We start from the raw sequence: 26,899 nt of genomic DNA, 5'->3' as shown, positions 1-26,899 counted from the left end.
CCTTCTTCTTTTTTTGGATCACACTCTTATGTCTTGACTTCACATGCTCTTGAACCTAAGATGCACTGTCACCCTCACATTGTATATCTTATTCCATGGTGTTTATATCTAGTCAAATATATCATTTCCTAATTATTAAGCTATGACCCATACCAGCTAAACAACAGTGTTCTGCTTCTTTTCGGTGTTATGTCTACTCTAAGTTTCCAGATCTTACAATCTTACCTTTCATTTAGCTTTGGTGCATTCAAAGTAGATCTCAATATGTATAGACTCCTATTATAAATTTAAGTTATTTCAGCATTGTCCAGCTAATTGAATATCATTATTTTCTTCACTATCTTTTAACTCAGAAAAACAGGTTTTTAAGATTTCCTTTTTATCTCTAATCCATTGTAAGTCCTTTTGGCTGCAATATAGAAGTATAGAAATTGTGAACTTTTTTTGTCTTCTGTCCATCTTACCTATGATTTAGCAACTGTTGTCACTGTATTTCATTCTGGATCCCATCTTAATTAGGGAAGGGAAGGGGAACTTTAACATGGCAAGACAAAGGGTAAAAGGTAAAGCAATGCAACAACAATTCTTAAAAGGCAATATATTGTAAACTAACTATACAACTGGTGGGCAGGGCTCAGGAGGAGGGAAGGTAGGGGAAAACTGAGAGAGGTGGTAAAAACTTGGCCAAGATATGTACTCACTGCCTAGTGTATGTAATTGTAACCTCTCTGTACTTCGCCTTGACAATAACCATAAAAAATATATTTTTAAAAGCAGGGAAAATAATAAATTATAATCCAAGATTTCATATTTTCTTAGATCTATATAATCACCTCTTAAGTAACCATCCTTTAGTCAACAGAACTCCAATTCAAATAACTTGTACAATTTAGTAAAAGTAACAATTTGACAATTTTAATTTCATCATGTAATTATGCTAAAAATCCTAGCTCCTCCACAAAGTTTAGATCAAGTATTTACCTGTTTACCTAATCAAATATTTACCTGTTTCTTAACTAAAGATATCATTTTTCTCCCTGACTCAAAAAACTAAGTGATAATTTGGTCAACATCAATAGATCCAATTTATAAAAATAGTATAATTTTATTTGGAGATAAGAGTTTTGTGGATCTATCTACCCAGGCTGGCTTCAAATGTCTGTCTAGAATATGGCATAAGACATTCTATTAAATTTCCAGTGATCATTTCCAGTCCTTGTGTCAGTGACAAAACCAATTCTACTGAGACACATATTGAAACATTCTTGATATCTGAATGCAGTAATGTAAATACTAATTATATAGCATTTTGGGTGGCATCTTACACCCAGATGCTTCATCAGAAAGGTGTACTGCTTCATTTTCCTTCCCTTTCTGCTGCCAGCCTAGAATTCAGATGAGATGACTAGCAGTATGACATTACTTTGAAAATGGAATCCAAGTGCAACTTTATTGGGAAAGAAATATACCATCTTAAGTTTCAGATGACAGAATGAAATGTATATACATTATGTAAAACACTTAGCATTTACAGATGTCCTAGAGGTTCCCAAGGAAAGGAAGTTTCCTTTTCTTAAGATTCTTTAGTTGATTTTCTAATGGCTACTTTAAATTAATAGTCATGCTCATAAATTAAATGTCTTAGAAACATATACTTTGTTTTGATAATCACAATTTATTGGACAGTACTCCAAGCAGTTGTGGTGTTCTGCATGGAAACACAAACTGCCAAGCATAGTCATTTAGCTGTATCTATGTCTTAATTCTTTTCATTGACAACAATTTACATGGAGAATGAATCTATTATGGGTTTTATATGTGTACATAAATAGTGACTGTTTTGTAGTGGAACAAAGAGAAACAGTATGCCCTAAAACTGATATTCTAAAACATGTCATGCTTTTTAGACTACATTTTGACTCTCCAGATAAACAGAACATCTTCCACTCAAAAAATTATACACAGTTTTTACTTTCAGATGGTAGAATGTGTAAATCATCTATCAGCATAAACACAACAAATCATATATAAGATTATCCACTTAATTTAAAAGGAGCTGTGAAGGATGAACTAACACGCTATGAACTACAAATGCATATTATTACAGGAGCACATACAGTTTCCTTAAATTTGTGAAAAATATTGATTTCCTTTCATTGGTTGACTGATACTGTAAGACTAATGGAGAACTTCATATTGCAAAAGTTCACTCTGTGTCTTCAGCAACCTCAATTCTCAAAAATATCCCTCAGCTCTGACAGTATTTCTTTATGACTTTCCTGTAACTATATGATTGTTTGTCTAAACATTTTAAGATCCACCATTTTTCAAATTGCTTCAGACAATGACAGCAATGATAGTTTAATAGAAACTATCTACTTACCATATTGTAGGTGGCTCAGAACCTTCAATCTCTAAGTAATCATATTTTTCTTCCATTTGGAAATCAGTAAATATGAGTGAAATTGTGTCCCCGGGCTCTGCCACAATGGTCCAGGTGCAATCTGCGTTGTTGTGATACTCATTGGGAAAACTAGGGCTGGATATGATGCCACTGGAACCTCTCAATGTCCCTCCACAAGCATCTTCAGCTAGGAGAGACAATAACAAAAGCTGACTTGTAAGCTATTGCGGTAAATGCAATTTTCCTTAAGACAACTCAATATTGTTGAATAAAAACAGCAATCTTAATATTGTCATATTGACAGCCAGTTGTACAGAATAAAATAAACCTAAGGTGAAATTTGCAATCACATATGTAAATAGAAAACATACCTGTACAACTAATGGTAGAATAATAATATAGGACAGTAATGCTAAATCCTGTTTTTTTTATGTACATCACAAAGTGACTAAAACCAAGAAATATGTTTCCAAAGGGGTTGAAGGAAATTGTCAATTACTTTTTGCTTGATTACGGTAGTTTTGCTTTTTAATGTAGTTGTATAACAAAATGATATGGCTTAAGAAAGAACATAATATAGTTTGCTTGTGGTATATTCTTGAAAGCTATAGAAAAAAATATTTCTGGGAATGCAAATCAGATAAATGTATATCATATGATCAAACTATTTTAACTAAATAGAAATAATACATTAACTAGGTTTACATGTGAAAACATTTCATATTGTTCCATTTAATAATGTAAATTTTTATAACCAAAGCATCATTTGATACATGCATATACAATACTAAAAACACCAACTTCTCAACTTCCTTTACATTTAAATCTATGATTTCAAATAATGAACTTTGGCTGATGTTAGAATTCTGACTGAATGGTTTCAGGAGCTGCTGGATTTAGAATAAAAATGTCAGAAAGAACCGCTACTGATGAAAGGAATTGAAGCTTTAACTTTTGCCTTATTATAGCATTGTTTAGCACAATCAAGTTAATAGGCCACAAGTTTACCTGTGCAATGAACTGTATCATGATTTTTGTGGTTTCTTTGACCCACTCAGGGAATTCCTTCAATTTAAACTCATTTGATGAAAATATGTTGCCTTAATGACCAATTATTATTTGATGTAATGGATAACTCTAGAAGCACAATAAATAGAAAAGAATATCTTTCCACTTAACTCCTGACAACAGGTGAGAACATTATTACTATATCTTCTGAATCAAATTGTGCTAGCCTTTTCCATCACATTCTTTACTCATTTAGCTTCAGAATCCTTGAATTGAAACACACATGTATTCCTCCTAAAACGTGTAACTTTCATCAGATACTATTGTAAATATTATACTTAGTTTTGGTTTGTTTTTGCCAGTTCTGGTGCTGCAACTCAGAGCCTGAGCACACTCCCTGGGCTTCTTTTGCTCCAGGCTAGCACTCTACCACTTGAGCCATAGTGCCACTTCCGGCTTTTTTCTGTTTATGTGTTACTGAGAAATCAAAGCCAGGCCTTCATGCATGCCCTGCAAGCACTCTACCACTAAGCTACATTCCTAGCCCATGATACATGATTTTACTACACGTTTTACTCTATGCTTTCTCTATGGCTCATGTTTGTTAGATAATTAGAATGCCCAATTTGTCCTATCTAGACCTCCTAGTATATTACTGCAGCTGTGCTTCTCCACACAATGTTCTCAATATTTTAAAGTTTCCCATAAATTTTTCCTGCCTCTCATGACTCCCAATTGCAAATCAGGACTACTTCTTAATATCTAAGTATTAATTCAAAGTTTGCAAAAAACATTGGAATAAAATATGTCACAACCCAGCGTAAGTTTAGTGATCCACTGTTTAATTATTAGCTGTTTACTTTCTTGCATAGATAAAAGCTGAAGTAGATACATATTATTTTGTTTCATACTCATATAAAATAAATAACTCCTCAAGTTCAAAGATTATAACTCATCTGTTGATACCACAATACCTGGCAAGGATGTCATGTAACAGATGTGTTTGCTATACTGTTTAGTTATTCACCAGGTATGCACACAGCCAAGCATTGCTTAATGATATGTTCCAAAAAATTACAATTTCATTGTTTTGTGAGGAAAGTGGTATATACCTATACAGATTAACATGACTGTAACATCAATAGACCCTTTAATATCATAGGATTGTGAAATGATAAAATCAAGCTGGGTGCTGGGTGCTCATACCTGTATCCTACCTATTCATGAGACTAAGATCTGACGATTGCTGCTAGAAACCAGCCCAGGTAGAAAAGTCCTGGTGACACTATTATCTCCAAATAACCACTCAAAAACCAGAAATAGTGCTGTGTCTCAAGTGGTAGAGAGCTAGCTTTGAGCACAAAGAGGCTCAGGAACAGTACTCAGACCCTGAGTTTAAACCTCACAACCAAATACATACATACAGACAGGTAGACAGACAGACGGACATACAGACAGACATATAGATATACATATGTACCTACATATATAAAATAAAGATAAATTAATAAATAAAGTCATTGGTAGTCTAATTTCAAGATTGGATATATAACCTTATGTAGAAAATTACCAGTAACCTGCTTACACAGAGACTTTTTGATGTGACTAATTTCATGGAAAGTTTGTAGACACACAACATTCAATATAATGGGGCCGATTAGGAAGGGGAAGATTGGACTGAAAGAAAATAAGTAAAGGTTTAGAAACTGTGTACATGTTCAGAAAAGCCTTTCTACCACAGAAGAAAGAAAGGATTGACTCAACCGAAAATCTGCTTTTAAAATAAGCCAGTCTGAAGGAGTACATGTATTTGAATTTCTCAATAGAAGGTAATACAACTTAAGGATGTCTGAGACAGAATGTACTTGGTCACTGGGAATTTGGAGGAGCGACTTTCACACTAGGGATCAATTGCACATTGTAACTGAGGAGGACATGCATTCCATCAGACACTTGGTCTTGCCAGGTTGAGCTGAGGCAGAGGAGTGAGATCTTGCTCTCAGTTTTCCCTGCCTAAATTTCTATTTATTCTCTCTTTCTGAGAATGCTATAATCCCCAGTAAGTGGCAAGTAGAAAGGAAAGGAGGACATGAATCCTCCTCTTTTTTTTTTTTTTTGCCCTGATTTGGTCACAGTGCTCCAAGGTTTTCCCAGATTATTTAACAAAGAAAGCTCAGGGCCTTTATATCAGATGCTCACATGTGCTCCCATCACTTCTGCTGCCAACAAATATATGTCTGGTTTGTTGACTACATTTTTCACTCATACTAGAAGGCAGAACATTATAGTCTCATCTTCCTTCCAATTATGCCCCCACACTTTTCTTGGTGGGCCTCTTGTATAGAATCAAAATGATGTCAATCAAACATTCCCTCAAATCTGCATTTGTTTAAATGAAAATGGTAAAGTGTGTCTATGTGCTTATCTTCTGTGAAAAATGTAATTTTGTCAAAACAGAACACTCAGAGTCAAAAGTATGTATTTAAACCTTTCAGTCATTAATAATGCATTGCCTACTCTAGTTGTAGAGCTTGGAGTTTTCTTAGCTTCATATCAAAAACAAATCACTACAAACAGATGAAGCATAGAAGGGAGATCAACTTACAAAGTAGTCTGATTTAAGGAAATAAAATGGATCCAACAAAGAAATTGACTGACTTGCACTCAAAAACAAGGATGAAGATTCAGTTCCTCAAGAATTGAAAACAAAGTCCTTGAATTCTTGTATTTTGCTATATGTTTAGTATTTCTATACCCTCTTCATTGACAGAGCTAATCACATAATTAGATCCCAAGAAAGTGTATGATATGTAAACATGCTTACAAAATATGCTGGTTTGGGGGCTGGGGATATGGCCTCGTGGCAAGCGTGCTTGTCTCATATACATGAAGCCATGGGTTCGATTCATCAGCACCACATATATAGAAAACGGCAAGAAGCGGTGCTGTGCCTCAAGTGTCAGAGTGCTAGCCTTTAGCAAAAAGAAGCCAGGGACAGTGCTCAGGCCCTGAGTCCAAGCTGGAGAACTGGCAAAAAAAAAAAGAAATCTGGTTTGGTCCTACCTACCTAATCACTAGATACTTTATATTGTCAACTGGCCTTGAATACATCCAAATGTTTACAAAAAGATTATATTTTCTCAGTTAGAAAAATCAGGAATGTAGCAAATTTGAATATATACTACAGCCGGATAATGCTGAAAAGCCAAAACCTCTCTGACAATAAATTAGGATGGAGGTAGAAAAGTATGAGGAAATAAGAAGGATCAAATAATGTTAGGACACAGAAAGAAGACCCACCAATCAACAAACTATCTTTAAGGACTACGAAACTGTTTAACCCAATGCTAAGCTCTCTATCTGGGAAGATGACACAAAGTAGCTAACATGGGCTAAAGTGGCATAAATATACCATGAGTTCTAATTCTGCCATATTTGCTTTCTAGGAAGCATTCCTGTTACTTTACTATGTCTGAATCGTGCCTAATTTTATTCTTGCCAGATGAAAGAACTATTGTCAATATAGCTGCTCTAATTTTCTGGCAAAACTTGGTGCATTGGACTGAAAGTTAGGAATTAGGTATATATTTTTCTTAGATTTTCCAATAGGTAACCCTGCTTAAATTTAAACATTTTTACCTCTTTTTAGTAGTTAATCATACTACAGTATGAAACTGGAATCTAATAATCGTTATTAAATATTTTTAAATAATTAAATTTATAAAAGTGATCAACACTACTTAATCTCATTTATCCAAGAGGATAAATGGTAATAAAGTTATTTTATTTTAATGCAAAGATTAGAATTAAAATTCAACCCATTTCTAGATATTAGGATGACATTTTATTTACTTTTAATTCCCAACATACTTATGTAGGTTCAGAAAAATAAGTGAACATGTGTGGGTCTTGGATATGAGACTGCATGTTTCATGTAAGATAATAGAGATTGGATCTGCTCCAAAGCATAGCTGGTAAAAAAAAAAAATGAACACAGTTCAAAAAAATCACCTATAACAGCTTTTTGTAACACATCTTTTCAGACACTGATCTCATGCTGTGTGAGATCAGTATCTTTCTTGCTATCAATTTCTTCTGAAATAGCTTAGAGAGGGCATTGTGTGTGTGTGTGTGTGTGTGTGTGTGTGTGTAGGAAATAGGTTTGTCCCCAAAGCAAAATGAGCTGTAAATTGTGGGAGAGACATACACATGGTCAATTCCAGATGCTATGTGCTTAACCCTAACTTAAATTTTCCATGGGATCTGCTGCTGCAACCTCCCTTGCTAAATCACAAACGTTCATCAGCACTGAAGCGAATCCGACATCTACGTGGGATTTCTTGTCTTAGTGACAGGCATGGTTGTGTGTCTCATAATTAGACAAACTGCATAAAAATTACACCGCTATTAACTACCATGTATACATGGAACAGTTCACTTCATCATAACTGTTCTTAGTTACAATTAATCATTTGAGGCTATAAATTTTTGCTTTTACAAAGACTTTTCCCCCTAGACTACACTCCTCCTAGACTCTACAAGGAATCAGCCCAGCTTCAAGATTTCCAGTTTTGCTTTATGTGTGTCAGGTACTGAGGCAGGCTAGATAGGAGACTCGAAAAAGTTTTATCTCTGTCTCAGTACTGGGGCTTGAACTCATTGTCCCATTGGCATTTTTTTTTTTTTGGCTCAATGCTGGCATTCTACCAGTTGAGCCATAGCTCCAATTCCCACTTTTTTTTCTCATATTAATTGTATAGAAGATTCTCACAGATGTCTTTTTTCAGGCTAGTTTTGAACTGCTATCCTCAGATTTCAGCTTCCTGAGTAGCTAGGATTACACTCATGATCTCCCAGCTCCCAGTTACTTAGGATGTGGATTCCAAAAGGGAAGGGATTTAGTCACTTTTTGTTTATATCATGTCTCTATAATTTTAAAACACTTATATATAGCAGAATCCATAGGGAATTAATGAGTAAAATATGATATGAACGAATAAGTACATCCAGAATTTAAATCGATTGCCGCTTGCATCCTCATTTCTTATCTATCCACTAAAGAGAATGAAAACGGCATATCTAAGTCATATGAAACAGAAATAGCATGGCAACTAAGAATGAATGACAAAACATCGTCAAAAGATGAAGGAAGTTGCCATATTTAAAAAAAACAGCTTGTGCATGTTATGAGTTCAAGCTCAAAAATAAAGAGGAAGAATGCAATAAAGGAAATTCCTTTGCTTTTTAGCAATTAGAGACTAACAGCTCTTAGACAATTCTCCATCTTTAGCTTCCTTATATCCTAAGTAAATCCCTCACTTTCACTTCATATTTCTCATAATACTCATCTTTAGTATTACTAAACATCTCTTTACATGAGATCCCTTAATTGGCTATGATCTTGTTTGTACTTTCATTTATTATAATTATTAGCATTTAGGAATTGTACACCATATTGTAATTCACTCTGATAGCCCCATACATGCAATATTTATTCTACATGGATTTGTCCTTCCCTTCCTTTTCTGTTCTTCCTACTTCCACAGCTCCTTCTTTCCAATCATCTCATAGTTCCTTATGGTCTTTTGTGCCTTCAGATCATCTCATTGTTTGTTTCTACACATGAGAAAATATATGGTAGTTTTCCTACAGTGTGTGACTTATTTCACTTAATGTTATGTCTTCTGGCTTCATGCATTTTCCAAAGAGTGGTAGAATTTCATTCTCTCTCACTCTCCCTTTCCATCTCCCTCTTTCTCTGCATCTTCCTCTCCCTCTCCATTTCCTACTGTCCTGATCTCTATCTCTGTATCTGATGTGGTATGTTCTACTAGTGTGTACTTATAGCCTTGTTATATATATAAGAATTCTACCTCTTAAACTATACCATAGTGAGTATTTTTTTTCAAATTTAGCTTATTTTTATACAGCATTCCCTAGCATCCTTAAACCCTTATTCTTCTCCCTCTGCCTAGAATTTTAGTCATGAATTACCAGGTCCAGCTCATTTTCAGAGCTGTCTTTAAATTCCTATCTTCCTCTTTCTGCCTAGAATTTTAGCCATGTTCTAGCAGAACCAGCTCAATCTCCAACCACCCACAAACCCCAGGTAGCTGAGATGATAAGACTATGCCATTCTTTGTGGCTTCTTTAAGATTTTATAGCTGAATAATAGTCTACTGTATACATGTACCATGTTTTATATTAACTCTTTTTTTCTAAATTCACAGTAACTTCTTAATGGAAGTGGGCATATTCACTATTCTTTTTCTAGCAGAGCTTCTCATGATATTTGTCATTGTGACCAACTCATTACTTTGAGAAATCTCTTTCCATTTATTGATTCCTTGTAAAATAATTGAATATATACGTAACCTCATTCATCTACCACATTGCTCAAATAGTAATTGTATCTCAGGCTTTTACTGTTCAAATACATGTTTTGTTTTCTTTTTGGCAAATTTACAACTATTCTCTTTATTTCAACTATCATCAATATATGGTGATTATTATATTTATGTAGTTTCTGTTGTTTAGTTCAGACTTCACTCATTCAACTGTTGGGTGAAATGTTTAATAGATGTGAAACATATTTCATACTTTAAGTAGAAATTAGTTTTCCCAAAACTTATTTAATTTTAAGGAATGTTTAGGTTACAGGAAATTCAGTGAGGCAAGAATATTGACTATCATTTGCAAGAGTCTCTCAAAATCTGTAAGAGTCTGACACAGTTGCTGACGACAAGTAAACCAATAAATTGCTAGTGTTTCAATAATGACTCTTTGCTTTCATAATATTTACACTATTTATGATATGAACACAAGAAGGAGACTCTTTCTTGTTGCCTCAGTAAGTCTGTTTTTACTATCACTATAGCAGGTACAATGTCTTCCCAAGATAAGGACAGTTTAACAGGGAATAGGATTGGGGATTTACAGACTTGTCTTGTCCTCTCAAACATCCTTTGGAACTCTGTTTTGCACTGAGAATGACATGGACACTGATAGCAGTCTTTCTCTGGACCCATACTGTCTGTACCGCAAATCAACACTGGAATCCAATTGGCCATGGCAATTGCATTAGAAATTGTATTCTAGTATGATTTAGATTTATGAGGGCAGAGGTATCAAAAATGGAAATGAAGTGGGTATGCTCCAACCAAACAACAATAGAAAGCTTGTATTATGGCTCTCATTACCCACTGACTCTACAAATAACTAGATCTTAAATTTCCCATGTATAGAACTATGAGAAATAATAGCATAAATGGATGAATATCATGAGATTATAAACTATTATTATGACAACAGTCATGGGGTACTATTAAGTACCTAGAATATAGTTTACGTACAGTAGTTATCTAAGAAAGTATTGTGTAGTTAAATATGCATGGTATTTCTCTGAAATTTCATATAATTTCTCAAGCAAATGTTTGAGAGACACTATCATACTGCCATTACAAATGTATGCTCTGGAACAATTAAGTGCTAGGGACAAATATGGCAATAATAGTGTGCCCTCTATCAGTTTACTTAACTGCTAGGGTGATTTCTTATTTGTAAAATCATTATGAGACAGCTCATGATCATTGTCTTAAATGCGGCCAATGGTCTCTTAGTTATAGATTTTATTTTTTGCTTCCCAGTGTCATCAAGTCACAGAAGTTTTACTTTTGTAGGTGAGAAGAATTTCCTGCAGGGTGGCGGCACAATTGACTTGTTACTCCCTTTTGCAAAATTGTCACAGCAGGCTACGGAGGAGGCATTCTCCGTCCCCAGCATTTCTTTTCACGTTTGTCATCTCTACTAGCTAAATGACAGGTTCACTGCTGCTGCTTGTTTCCCATTTTCTGCTACAAAATAGAGTAGAAGGAAGATAAAACAAAGTGAGAAAAAGAAGGGAAAAAAAGCAGCAAACTCTTGTCCATGAAAAGACTCTTGAGATTAGCAATGTATGTGAGTGGTTGTTGTTTGATTATTTAAATAGCTCTACAGAGCCTGATGGCTTAAGCATTAGTTTTCTCTCAACCTGGCCCTGAATTCTATATTTTAAATAAAGTTTGCTTTCAAAATTACTATGTATAAGTGAAATACAGGAGAGATTATATGCTAATTACATAAAATATTGACTAGACAATTTTGGTGAATATGGTTCATGTTATTGCAGACCTAAAAGCTACTTAATCTTAAAAACACACCACCAGTTCAAAGTGGAAATGCTAGTACTTATATTTGAACAGTACATATTATATGCATGAGTTGAGACATAATACTATACTCCATAAATATGTACAATTAATATTTTCTAATTTAAAAAATGAACAATAGGGGCTGGGGATATGGCCTAATGGCAAGAGTGCCTGCCTCGTATACATGAGGCCCTGGGTTCGATTCCCCAGCACCACATATACAGAAAACGGCCAGAATTGGCGCTGTGGCTTAAGTGGCAGAGTGCTAGCCTTGAGCAAAAAAAAGAAGCCAGGGACAATGCTCAGACCCTGAGTCCAAGCCCCAGGACTGGCCAAAAAACAAACAAACAAAAAAAAATGAACAATAAAACAGATTTTCAGACTTAATCCTACCAATATCTTTGAAAGACATACAAAAATTAAAAAAAAAACGAAAAAAAAACACACAAAACATGTCAATTAGGCAGGAATCACTGGCTCATCTTTGTAATCCTAGCTAATCAAGAAGCAGAGATCTGGAGGAATGCAGATAGAGGCCAGTGCACACAGAAAAGTTCATGAGAATTCACTTTTATTGTAATCAGCAATATGTAAGTCTGCACATATGGCTCAGGCGGTAGAGTAGCAGCTTAACGTATAGGAGACCCTAAGATCAAATTTACTACCTCCAAAAAAGAAAAGAAAAGATGTACTTAGATATGTATATCCATGAAAATTATTTTTCATTATTCACAGGAGATCAAATGAAGCAAGTTAGCTCCATGATTCTTCTAAGTTCATTACTTTAATTTTTCCAGAGAATGCCTCTTAGAAAATACCTTCAATCCTTCAATACCCTGAAATTCAGTATATGAAAGTACAGGAAATTCAAGAATAAAGCATGCCAACATGTACAATGACAGAGAAGAAATAGGGAAATTGAAGGTAAAAACCAAAGGAAGCTTAACAAAAACAAATCTCTGAGAAGCACAGCCTGTGTTCCTTCTAGAGAATCCCTCAATGATCCAACATAGCAAGTATTACAATGATAAGTAATATTTGCAGTGAATTTTGTGTTTTTGTCTATTTTTTTAGAATTAGATTTTTCACGGAAATAATTAATATACAGTGCAGAATTGTGTGGTTACCACAATGGGAAGTCAGAATGCTTATTAAATTTAAGACTGTTTTTATTTAAGAAGTAAAAGGTTATTGACTTACAGAAATTAAACTTTTGTAATATTTCTATTACACTTTGTAGTATTACTGTAATTTTATTTTCTCTAGAATGTAGACTTAAAGTAAGTTGGTTAAAGTTTCATTAAGTGGTTGATAATTTGTTTAGGTATTTATATAATTTACGTAAACATTTTTTTCCTGGTTAGTTAATCAATTACTGAAAAAGTATGATCCTACAATTGCATCATAAATATATGTGTGTATAATCATGTGTATGTATGCACAAAACCAAATTTATAAGAGAATGTTTAATGAATGTAACTATAACTGACTTCAACCATCAAGATTTTCTTTAAAATTTCAATGGAATCAATTATACAAAATGCTCTTGTGAAAATTTATACATCTACTCTTACATTTATAAAAACTTGGTTCCATTGAAATATTTCCCATTCCTTATAAAGGGTAAATACCATTTGCTTCATTACCTACATTCATTCTAAAATTAAAACACTTGGATAAATCTTGTACTTAAAGATCCATTCAGAGTAACAATAATCAGATTAATTCTCTCCCTCTCTCATGCTCTTTTTCCTGTCTGGATTATATTGCCCTAAATTAGCAGAAAAAGTGATATGTATTAGAGTGGAAATCTGTTTTCCTCTCTAATACTATTGGTGTTTTTTTCTTTAACAAAGTGTTCAATTATTCAAATATTTATTACAAAAGTGGGAGGTTTAACCAGGATCCCATTGCTTATGCCTGTAATCCTAAAAGATCACTGTTGGAAGCAAGCCCAGGTAGAAAGTTCTCTAGATTATACCTCCAGAAATCAGCCAAAAAACAGCCAACTTGGGAACATGGCTAAAATGGTAAAATAGTACTTTAAGCAAATCAAGCCTTGAAAAATACACTGCTTTGAGTTTCAACGGGAGAAAAACAACAGAAAAGGAAACATTTTATGTACACATGCAAGTGTTCATCTATACTAAAATATTCATCTAAGAAATTTTAATGATTATAAAGAGTAGACAACTCTACGCAAGCACTCTACCATTAAGCCACATTCCCAGCTCTAATATCTTTAACAAATAACTTTTGCTTTACACAAGAGTAAACTGTTTTCATTTACTCAAGAGATAATTTTAGCACTAACCTTTAGCAAGTTACTATTGTCAGAAGTGTCTTTCAGGGCTGGGAATATGGCCTAGTGGCAAGAGTGCTTGACTCGTATACATGAAGCCCTGGGTTCGATTCCCCAGCACCACATATATAGAAAATGGCCAGAAGTGGCGCTGTGGCTCAAGAGGCAGAGTGTTAGCCTTGAGCAAAGAGAAGCCAGGGACAGTGCTCAGGCCCTGAGTCCAAGGCCCAGGACTGGCAAAAAAAAAAAAAAGAAGAAAGAAAAAAGTGTCTTTCAACTTGCAGGGAATAAACATATTTATCCAAAAATATGGCTAATCAGTATCCCAGATGTAAATTTCAAGTTGTTGTATTGCTCAGCCAAAATTTTACCACCTACTATTTATCTGGGTCACCTACTCAGTATGTTGTTTAGCATGTGTTTAGGGAATATGGATGGATTTTTATGGATTCCAAAGCCAAATTCAATGAATTTTGGCTACTCAGCCATTTTGGATATTTTTTTCATTTGGCATGATTATTGCAAGATTGGCTTCCCCAAAATTTAAAAGGTGAATGAGAGTAGGAGTCACCACATGCAGGGACTAGACAAGGCAATACTTTAGGGTTTTATTTATGGTAAATTTTAGCACCTATCCAAATGTCAGTGAGCGTTAGTGAGGTGAAGCTGTGCTATAAATGACATCCAAGGGCTTTTTAAACTGTGTTAACATTTGTATAAAACAAGCTTTTCTGTGCCTTATGTTTCCAAATCAATTTAGCTTTGTGTGCTAATATTTCACTAGTGCCCTGGAGATAAAGGAGTATGCAGGTCAGCCATGTGTGTGTCTAAATCCCCAAAGGAAACCTTCACTAAAATCCGAAAGATTGACACCAGACAAGATTAGCAAAAGAATTAGTCATGCACAATCGACTGTGTTAAATACTGGGGGTAGAAAACATCTGCTTCTCTTGTCCTTCAGGATGAAACTATTGGGGTGGAGTGTTAATAGTTCCAGTATGAATTATTATGTGCTTCTGAGCATACTACTGTTTTCTATCAAGATGGATTTATTAGCAGTAACTGTCAGCACTCCTATATATGCTCTATCAATTCTTGGAAAGAATGGCTGCAGTGCTACCTACTATAGTAATAGTCATTACAGCATCTCCTGTTACAGAATTTCCAGCTACAGCACCTCCTGCTACCTTCTAAACCGTCTTCTGCTTCCACATCTCCTCACACTGAATCCTCTTGTACAATATCACTTGCTATAGTATCTTTTGCTAAATCATACCCTGCTACATCCTCACCTGCTACACCATTCCCTGCTATAGCATCATCTGCTACAGCATCCGTTGCTACAGCATCCCTTCATACAAAATCCCTTGCCACAACATCTGCTGCAGGATCTACTGCTAGAGAATCCATTGCTAAATAAAGCATTCTTCACCACAACAGCCCTTGCTACAGCATCCACTGCACAATATCACATCCTACTATGTGTTCTGCACTGCATCCCATGCTACAGTGTTCCTTGCAACAACGTTCTCTGCTATAGCATGTCTTACTACAACATCCCTTGATAGTGCATCTGCTGCTACAGCATTCCCTGAATGATCTTTTCTTTGTTGTGACAGGGTCCCCTGATACAGCATCTCCTGCTACATTTCTGTTAAAACATCTCTTCCCAGAGCATCTCCTACTATTTTATCTCCTGCTACATTCTTTATTTCAGAATCTTCCTTCTGTTACACAATCACCCAGTTACAGGATCCTTTACCACAGAATCCTCTGCTGTAGCATCCTTTGCTACACTTGTTACAGCATCTTTGGGTACAGCAGCCACTGCTGTAACATGACCTGATAGAGCATCCCTGTTACACTATTCTCTGCTACAATATCTCTTTCTACAACACCCCTTGCTATGGAAATCCCTCGAAGGACACCTTCCTCTAGAGTATCTTCTGTTATAGTATCCTTTGGTAGGTTTTTGCCCATCGATTACATTCCTGGCTACATACAGTATCTTCCACTACTTAATCCCAGTGACTTTCTTACCAAACATTTTGCCTCTTTTCAATCTGGAACCAAACTGATTTAGGCTGAAAACTCAAAACAAACAAACAAACAAACAAAAAACAACTTTATAAATAGCTGGAAATTTCCAAATCTAGCAAGCAATGAGGAATAGTAAATCTAACAGTAAATCCTTTCCTTAAATGACTTATAATCTAAAATTGTTGATGAAGACATTGGCAGGTACATCTATAATAATTAGAGATCACTAAAGCACAACTTCTAAAAAGCAGTGGTTTGTATGGAGTTTGTTTTATGAATTTTAAACATATCAACATTTAGGTGGGTTGCCAGTGACTCACGCCTGTAATCCGAGTAACTCAGGAGGCTGAGATGGCAGTTTGAGGCTGGACTAGGTAGGAAAGCCTGTGAAACTCTTATCTTTCAGTTAAATCATGGGAAAAGACTGAAGTGGCTCTGTAGCTCAAGTGGTAGAGTGCTAGCCTTGAGCACAATGAAATTAGTGACAGCACACAGCTCCAGAGTTCTGAGGACTGGCAAAAAATATAAGTAAAATATTAAACTTAAAAATTAAAAAAATGGGGGCTGGGGATATAGCCTAGTGGCAAGAGTGCCTGCCTCGGATACACGAGGCCCTAGGTTCGATTCCCCAGCACCACATATACAGAAAAAACGGCCAGAAGCGGCGCTGTGGCTCAAGTGGCAGAGTGCTAGCCTTGAGCGGGAAGAAGCCAGGGACAGTGCTCAGGCCCTGAGTCCAAGGCCCAGGACTGGCCAAAAAAAAAAAAAAAAAAAAAAATTAAAAAAATGGATATCAAAGAATAACTAAAATACAAAATCCTTATTTACTCAGGTAATTAATAATCCATCTCATATTAACATTTGAAATCTGAATTTTTGATGAATTACATTGTTGCTGTTATTAAGAAATCATCCAAATAATAAATTATAAATAAAATAAGTAAACATTACAAAATCATGTATGTTTGACATATCTTTTTTTTCCATCTTGGCTCTAGATCAATTCAGCTGAGATATTTATAATACTTATAATTTTTGTTCTCAGACAATCATCTTTCTTTCTACTTGAAGCCTACCTACAGGAACATAGACAATTTTTCCATTCTTAAATTAGTAGCTTCATTAATTGAGCATATGCACTAAACAAATCTTTTGTTAGACAGTTTACTTTCAGGGATAATTTATCCTATATTCACCAGGCTGTTTTACATAAAAGCAAAGTTAACACAGAGAAGGTTATTAATGTATCTCCATTACAATGCAAATAAGTAAAAGCATCTATACTTGAATATTATAAACAATGTGTCCTAGGCAAAAATACTGACTCTCCCAAAACAGCAAATCCCTGAGAAATTCATGTTCTTTTTTAAAAATTTGATTTTATTGTCAAGATGAGTTACAGTTACAAACATCAGGTATTGAGTATATTTCTCATCAAACCTGTTACTTCCTCCTTCATTTTTCTCCCAGCTTCCCTTCCCCAAACCCACCCTGAGTTGTACAGCTAATTCCCACCATATCATCTTGTGAATATCACTATTGCATTGGTTCACCCTTTATGAATTTTTTTCTTCAGGAGCATAAAGAAGAAAGTTGAAGATGAAATTAAGGATATTAAGCTGACATAATTAAGGTGCAATTGCTAACTCATAGTGAAAAGATATCTGGATTTTTCCAGCAAGCTCAATGTAATTAATGAATCTAAAAAATGAAAAAAATAGAAGAAAGAGCAATAGCATACTTTTGACTATCAGGAGACAAGCAAGACAGTTAAACCCTAGATGCTAGAGAAGGTCAGGCAAAATCATTCATTTCTAAAGTTTGCAGAAAGTACAGACCTGCCAACATTTTATTTCCAGCCTATCACAATCTGGAAGACCTACGGCCTACAGAATTAAAAAACAATAAAATTGTATTGTTTTAAAGTGCTATGTTTGAGCTGAGAGTTAATGGCTCATGCCTGCAATCATAGCTACTCAGGAGGCTGAGATATAGAAATAATAGTTCCAAGCCATCCGTGGAAGAAATAAATGTCCATTAACTTTTATGTCCGAATTATCTAGCAAAACACAGAGCTGGAAGTGTACCTGAAGTGGTAGAGAAGTGGCCATATAAATAAGCAAACATGTTGGAAGTCCTGATTTTGTTTTCCCAGAAGTAGGTCAGTAAATAAATAAATATACATATAATTGCTTAAATAAATAAAACATTATTTTATAATAATTGGTTAAAGCAGTATATATAATAAGCATTTAACATAATTTTATAAGTCTTAAATTGCTTTGAAGTCTAAATGTTGTGACGCAGTTTGAAGCTAGGATATGAGGTCATAAACAGTGTGGCATGTCATGGCCTACACATGGAATTACTGACCAACTATGTACTGTTGTTGATAAAAAGACTTAGTGAAATCATTTGTCTATTAGAGAAAAATGTCAGTAGATTCTGTGTGATGGATGCAATAACACTAAAGCATGATTAATGCTTTTAATTATAAATAGTCCAGTAAATTTGTTCTAAAATTGTCTTTAAATGCCTAGCTTTTGTTATAAACTTAGGCTTATTTTAATGCTTGCTTTAAGTAGTTTCTTTATTAAATAAAAAGCTCAATAGCAATCTTCCCATGTGCTGATGTTCTCTTTGCCTTATGATCAAATGTAAAACCAAGACTTACCAATATCAATTGAAAGAAGACTGAAGAAAGCAGCTCGTGAGACAAATCTGGTTCGTTGTTGAGTTTTGCGAATGATGTTCTATTGTAACTCAGCCATACCTGTTTGTCATCCATTGTCTATGGTTTCCTTTTTCACTGTGTCAGAATTGAGTTGGTTTGATAGACACTGGAAAGTTCACAGACTCAAGTATTTACTGTGATGCTATAGAGAAAGATCTGTCACCCTCCACACTGTACAGGTATAAAACTTGTATTCTTTTTGTTGTTGTTGTTTGCCAGTCCTGGGGCTTGAACTCAGGGCCTGGGCCCTGCTCCAAGCTAGCACTGCACTTCAGCAACAGCACCACTTTTCAAGCTCTCTAACCATTGAGCTACATTCCCAGCCCGGTAGCCAATTCTTAAAAGACTAGAATGAGATGAATTGAAATGCTTCAGCCTTCCTACATTTTCTATATAATTTCTAGGTTGGTCACTAGTTATTAAACCTCCTGGGTTGGGTATAGAATTAGTAGCATAAGATAAGTTGAGGGGTTTATCCTCAGACATAAAGATGAAACTCTACAATACCAAAATATTTGCAATTGAATGCTTTATTAGGTTGTTCGGTACTTCTGCTTAGATAAAGAAAACATTACGATTAACTATATACTTACTCTCTTATTGAATATAGACTCCATGTGGCTTAAAATAAATGCAAATTTGACTCTGGGGCTCTAGATAAATTTAATCAAATATTTATACAATATCTGTTTATGATTAAATGTGTTCAGGTTAACTTTTTTTTTTAAGAAAACCTACTGTTCTATCAATTCCACTCCAGTTACTCCCACATCTAGTTTTATAATGAGCTATCCCACCCCCTCTTTCTCTGCCTACAAGATTCAATCCAGACTCATTATTTAAAGAAAAAATTGTGAAATTAAGCCTACTTCTTCCCTCTTTCATTGTATCTATACTACATATCAGGTGGTGGTGTATATCTAATAATTTATTAATTTCAAGGTCTCTACTGATTCCACAACAATAAATCAAAGAACATTAGGAGATGATTATGAAAAGATATTAAACAAGACTAAGGATGATGTTGCCAATGCATATAGATCACTCTTTTACTATTGGCTAGATGGTCCACATCTTAAGAATCATCTCAAAAAATAAAGACCATCAATTTCACATTGTATTAGCCTTTAGACTTCTCATCTATGGATATAAAATGCATGAGACAAGTGTCAATGAAACATGGGCACTATTATTTCCTTTTTCTGAATATCATAGTATTTATTTTTAGCCTATATACAAAGAACTCTCTGCATACCAACTCAGACACTTCAGAAAAAAAGATTCTGAGATCATTCTTCATTATATCCCTCCACAAAATCTGAAAAATAAAACAACGGTATGGGGTTCATTTCACTGAACATCACAGTAAGTAATTCTCTTAGGAATTTCCTTTATTTCTCCATAAATCTCTTTTGGTTTTCAGTGAAATATTTAATAAATGAATAGAGGCTAAGGTTTAGAAGTTACAACTTTTGAAAAGTACCTAGATTAAAAATATATTATGTATTATAGTAATAGTCAGCCATGATCAGTGAGCCTGATATCACACTGTCAGGGTTGAGAAGCTTAGCAAGGATCCCTGCTTGGAAAGAAAACTTGTCACTTCAAGTCTTTGTCACATTTGTCATCTCTCATTTCTCCTTACACCTCAACACTCCGGTGTTATTGCTCTTTTCTCACCCAAGGAAATCACAGATACCAATCTGAAAAATAAAATGTTACTCCCACTGGCCTTATTCTATAAATCTAAACTAAAATAATATTTCTAAAATACAATTTTTTCATGTGATTGTCTTTAACACCATTTAGTTGGTTGTACACAATGCTGGCTGGTTAAAGGTTAATATGGAATCTCATGAGCCCTACGAACATACTGAAACCTGTGTCTTCCTGACACAGCTGTGTGCTATTCCTGGGTTGTTAAGACTGAGTATTTTCTTTCTGCTTCAAAATTTTATCTGCATCCTTCATGTATCAATTCTAAAATCTACTTTTGAATAAAGAATAACCTTGTCTTTTGTGCTCTGGAAAGAGCAGGAGTATACAAGAAAAAACATTTAGGACTATAGGTACTATCTTGAAGTGCTTTGGGCCCCGTGGTATATATATCATTCTTGTTTAAAGTTACCTCTGTGTTTCTATATTCATCTGTGTTTCTCTATTCACTTTATTCTCCAATAACTATTTCTCTATTCACTATCACCTAATTGCTTGAAACTAAAACAAAGCAAGTTTCTTAAGATACTTCAGTTGAACCAAAAGCTTAAGTAATAATTTGGGGTTGGATATAAACGTTCGAAAGTTTTCAGCATAAAGCTGACAAGTAAAATTATCTGTTGATACACCACATTGGAATGTCTAGGTAACTGAAGAATAGAAGATGGGAAAGAAGCTTTGATAGAGAGACAGTAAGAAGAAAAAGAGTAAAGAGGCTAGGTCTCTAAAGTACTCTGAAGTGATAGATGAGGAAGAGGAATAAGTAGAAAAGAAGAAATTGTGGGAAGAAATAGCTAGCATAGTACACTTAAGCTATGACTGTAAAGAATTTTGGAAATTATGTAAATAAAATGTTTCAAGATAAAGACTGAGATTTGGATATTGGATTGAGAACTTGAAGGTTACTGATGAGTTTTAGTCAATGATACATTTTTTTCATCAGTAGATTAGAAACCTGATGGAGAGGAGAGAAAAAGGAACTGAACAATACTTAAACAATGCCTTTGAGTATTTTATCAAAGTTAGAGTAGGCTGAGGGAAGGTTGGTAAAATTTGATGTGCATAAGAAATGTTAATCTGGTCCTAAGTCAAAATAAGCCATATGTTTTCAATATTCTCTTATGATATGAATGATCTCTGCTATAATAGCAATGTACTCGATAACAAAAGTCTTAAGAATTATGTAGCTCTTCAAATTCTATTAATTTTTTCATGATAATAAGTTTATTTAGTCAAGTCTGTGAAAGGCAACAAGATAAAAGAGTTATTATAGTTGAGAGACCAAGAAGCTAGGATTAAAATTCAGGTTGCAAACATCTCATAGTCTGAGAACAAATGTAAAGCTATGTAAAGAAACAGAGAAGATAACAAACTCTCAGGAGGAGAAAAACTGAAAGAAAATTTGAAACATCAAAACTGCATCTATACAAATATACACATATGTGTGAAAAATATATGGACGTATGACATTAAAGTCATATAAAGTATATCCATATTTGAAGTGATAAAGCAAACATGGTGATAATCATCTTTAATCCTAGCACTTGAGAACTCTCAGGCAGGAGGATTTTCAAGTCAAGACCTGTCCGGGCTATATAAAAAGACACGGTCTCCAGTCTAAAAAAAAAAAAAGTGATAGGAAACAAAATAACATATAAAATAGAAAAAAGAAGTGTAACAAACTTGATGGGAAAAGCATAATACATAAAAGGTAATGATTTCCATGGGATGAATGAATATAATTTTGATGAGCTGATGACATTCAAAGCAGAGTGTCCAAAGGATAGCACAGATTATATGAAATGTAAAAAGGAAGAGCAGGAGGAAAGGAAAGAATTGGGTCAATGACAGCAACTCTTTTTTAACCATTAGTGCTGACTGATTTTCTGCAGTCAATTTACAGAAAATTTACACAGAAGACACTGTTTATCTTGAAAGTTTCGATTATATCTATTCTTGCCCTTCATATGTTATGTTCTTGCTCATTTGAATTTATCCAGCAAGCTTATTATCATCATCAGAAATGAATCCCTTTGCTCTTCTCCCTGATAATTCTTCCTATTTTTCCTCTTCTCCAAGAAAAGAGCTTTAAATTTTGGTATCAGCGATATCTAAGTCACTGTTCTCCTAAAGAAGGCATTTTTCCAAACCAAGCAATAATCTTCACCTAAGTGGTTGCTTTACTTTCTAGTAATACAATTATTTATTTGTATCTTCAGGACAACAATGGAGTCTTTGAGGCCAAATATGTACTTTATACCTGTTCCCATTTTTTTTTCTAGAAGAGTGCTTATGGGAGATGATGAATTGTCACTTTTGGAGAGGGGATTATCAAACCAAGAAAGATTCTTACATTATAAATCAGAGCTCAAAAAATCATGTTACCCATCATCTGTAATATTAACTTGAGCATCTCACAGTAATTTCACACTAGATAGGAATAAAATAAGGTCATGCTTTGCTTCTGTTTTTGCATCCTTTTCTTTTTCATATTTCTATACATGCATATAATGTAATTTGGTCAAATTCACTTGTTCCACATTTCTTTGTTACCTTCTCCTTTTATTAAGGGCATCAATTTATTCAGTAGCTATTCACATTCTAGCATATATTGAGTAATTATCTGTGTGTTTGACGATCTTGGAAACAGCAGCAAACTCACAATAATCACCAGCACAATCATGTTCATTGCAGCGTTATTTACCATAGCCAAAATATGGAACCAACCTAGATATCCCTCAGTAGATGAATGGAACAAGAAAATCTCATATATATAGATATGTATGTATATATACGTATACGTATATATACATATATATATACACACACAATGGGATTCTATGCTTCCATCTGGAAAAAAATGACATTGCCCCAAGACTTAGAAAAAATGATATTAATTGAAGTGAGCCAAACCACCAAAAACATATATTCCATGGATTCCCTCATTGATAATAATTAATATATGTCTAGGATGTTCATAGAAGAGGACCGCAACACCTCAATAGCTCTGTACTTATGATCACATAAGATGAGGCTAAGAAAAATGAACTCCAAGATATGGAAACAAGAGGTTTTTTTCATTGTTGTTATTTTTTAATGTAATGTGTGAGATTATTTCTTTTTTCTTTTGTTTTTCTTTCTGATGATTTATTCCCTGTTGTCACTGTACTTGATTTCGCTACCATGAATGTTTTAGATACATTTATCTGAAATAGGAAAGGGAAGGAGAACATCAAAATGGCGAGACAAAGGATAAATGGAGAACCAGTGCAACAGTAATACTCACAAGACAATATGTTGGAAATTACCTGCACATCTTTGGGGGGTGGTGCTGGCAGGTGGGAAGGTAGAAGAAAAACGAGGTAGGGGTTAATAGGTATGACAGAAAATGTGCTCATTACCTTATGTAGGTAACTGTAACCCCTCTGTACATCATCTTGACAATAAAATGAAATTTTAAAAAAATCACAATATTTTTGTATTATTAAAAAAAGAACCTTTTGCAATCTTCTACTTCACATTATCCAATCTCCTCATACCTAATTTATAAACATATCCTATTCATTTTATCCTATAAAGAATCCTGAATTTCTATTCATATCAACAGCATCACTGATTTCGTCCATGTTGCCTTTATAGCTTATTAACAAATTCTACTTATTTACATCTATATTTGAATTGTAGTCATTTTTGATCAATACTGGATGCATCGAAAAGAATTAAGTTCTAAAATATCAATCAGAACATAGCACTGCATTCATAATATATTTAAGCAGTTGTTATTTTATTAATTTACGTATCTTCAGTATACTAAGCCTCATAAGTCTGCTTGATAAGGTAGCCCCATCATATTTTGTGTTTCTCCAGTCTAACACAACCCTCTGTTTTTCTTTTCTTTTATCAAACACTACAACTTAGTTGCAATAATAGGGCATTATCTATGATTTTCTTTACCCCGTTTCCCATTGTGGATATATTATTTTTATCTACTATCTTAAATAATTTAGTTTAACTGTTGGCCACCAAAATAAGTCTGTCTGACTACTTTATATAAAATGTCTGTATATTGTGTTTTCTTATGTTTTTATTCTGTTGTGAAACAAGTTGCTTTCTGCACAATATAACATTTCTCTAATTATACAACTTATATTTGCCCATTGCAAGGCGGGAGAAAAAAATCCAGGCTTAGTTCCATGGTGAAGCTTCTTTGTGAACAAATGAATAAAAAGAGAAATGGGAAAAGAAATATGAAAGTAAAAGTAGGTAAGAAAAATTGTATATGTTTTTTGTTTACTATTTCTCTATTAAAATACAAGAGCATTATGAATACTTTTTAAAGTAATATCTATGGGTTTGTCACTCTACAAAAGATATCAAACTTCAAAAATAGTTGCTAAATAAATTCTGAACATAAAATGTTTACTCAGTTATTCAATGAGCAGATCAAATTGAAAATTTAGAAATGCTGTATTACCTAAATTTCAAGTAATAAATTATACAAAAATTCAAATATTTAACATCAATCATTAATAAAGCAAATATATTTCAATAATATTTGAAAATATTTTCATAGTAAATGTGATTAAACAAAACATTGTAGATATGATATACATTCAGAGACTGTCTTATTTCAGTTCCTTAAATGGAAAGCCATACTAATGATGATTTGTAATTTTAGGAAAAAAGTCCAATATGGCTCTCATTGATTGTGTTATTTTCAGACTAGTACATAGGTAGAGGCTGCTCAAAAGCACTGTGTTACTGTATAAATTCAATCCTTATGGTGTAGCAAAAAGCAACTAAATTATATACAGATTTGTCAAATTGGTTGGTATGATACTTTATCAAATCTCAAAATGCATTTTTACTCAAAATATTCACTTTACTGAATAAGTGTATGTGAATAACAATGATTTGATACTATTCTGCCATATATTTTGAAGCAATCAGTAGACTTTTCATATTTTCTCAATAATGATGATGGCAGCCATGAATTGTTGAATACAAAAATATTAACATGCATAATTGTTTTCTTTTTTGGTTTTTCTTGTTTTTATTTTTACTTTTCTTTCCTTCTTTATTGTCAAAATGAAGTACAGAGGGGTTACAATTTCATATGTAAGGCAAGTACATTTCTTATCCAACTTGTTAACTTCTTCCTCATTTCCCCCCCAGCTCACACTCTCCACTTCCTTCCCCCCATGAGTTGTACAGTTTGTTTACACCAACTAGTTTTTAAGTATTGCTATTGCAATGGTTTGCCTTTTTATCCTTTGCCTCTCGATTTTGGTATTCCCTTTCCCTTCCCAAGTTCCAATATACAAACATACAGTATCTGGTGGACTAAGATCAGTTACAGTGATAGCAGGGGTAAAACTCTAGCCCATATTTTTATATTTGTCTTTGGTATAAATATGAATGGCAGAAATTCAGCAACTGCCAAGCAATAGAGTAGACCCAGGGGCCACTTTAATCTTTAAAGCTAAAGAAGAACCTGCAGGTTAAAATCTAGGGATTAAAAGTATTGAGGGGACAGTTTGGACCAAGTTCCTCTGTAGGATTTAAGAAACATACTATATTTACATTCAAATGGTTAAAAAATAAATAAAAGAATCCAGCTAGAAATGTATAAGCAAATCATTTCATCTCCTATTATTCTGACTAGTCTCCTTAACTCCTAGTCAAAGTTAAGAACACAAAGTATTTCGTCTCTGTGTTAATATATTGACAGAAAATATGGCTTATGATAAAATATTTACTAATTCAGTGAATAATTATTGGTACCTGTTAATGCCATTCACTGTATCTGACGTAAAAGGTAGAAAAACAAATGACTCATAACATTCTCAAGAAATCACTTAGGAAATAATAAATTGCATATAAAGGTAGAGTATCTTGTGGAAATATGAAGGAGGAAAAACTACCTCAATGGGGATTCCTGAGGAGGTATACGTATCTGTGCAATATTAAGGTATGATGGCAGGTTGTTTGTCAGGTGTCCATTGATTCCTGCTTCTAAAATGTATCATATTTCCTGTATCATTGAATAGAAGAAGGCAGAAAGGCAGGGGTAGAAACTGTGTGAAGCCTTTCATAAAGTGTCTTGCCATCATATGGGAGAAAGGGAACCTTATTTATTGTTGATGTGTAACCATTGTTAGTCCAGCTATTATGGACATTAGAATTTTCTACAGTACATTTTACATGTTAAATTATAAATTAAATTTCATACAAATGGCATGTATGAAAATAGCAGAATGAAACCCAACAAAAACTGTTACAATGAAGGAAAGAAGAGAGGATAGTAAAGAAAGAGTAAATAGAGGAGGTGAATTTTATCAAATTACATTACAAGCCCATTGTAACTATTACATGGATAATTAAGTGGTTAAAGAAAAATTTGGAAGGCCTTCTAATCACATGCCTTAGGTGGGATTATCAAGCCTTGGGGAACTCCCAAAGCAACATTTCTCAATAAAGCGTATTTGAAATTAATGTGAATTTGG

At 34.1% G+C, this 26,899-nt stretch overlaps 1 protein-coding gene across 3 annotated transcripts in view; it reads right to left on the bottom strand.

Moving 5' to 3' along the window:
* The window catches only part of Csmd3 (CUB and Sushi multiple domains 3), an 860,328-nt gene that overhangs the window by 620,481 nt on the left and 212,948 nt on the right, over nucleotides 1–26,899 (bottom strand). For all 3 annotated transcript variants that reach the window (XM_048358905.1, XM_048358906.1, XM_048358908.1), the window contains exon 5: nucleotides 2,384–2,591. In XM_048358905.1, coding sequence (XP_048214862.1) covers nucleotides 2,384–2,591 — 208 coding nt within the window. The remainder of the gene's footprint in view (nucleotides 1–2,383; nucleotides 2,592–26,899) is intronic.

Source organism: Perognathus longimembris, chromosome 12, assembly GCF_023159225.1.
Source record: "Perognathus longimembris pacificus isolate PPM17 chromosome 12, ASM2315922v1, whole genome shotgun sequence".
NCBI lineage: Eukaryota > Metazoa > Chordata > Mammalia > Rodentia > Heteromyidae > Perognathus > Perognathus longimembris.
This window is presented reverse-complemented; position numbering and strand designations above follow the sequence as displayed.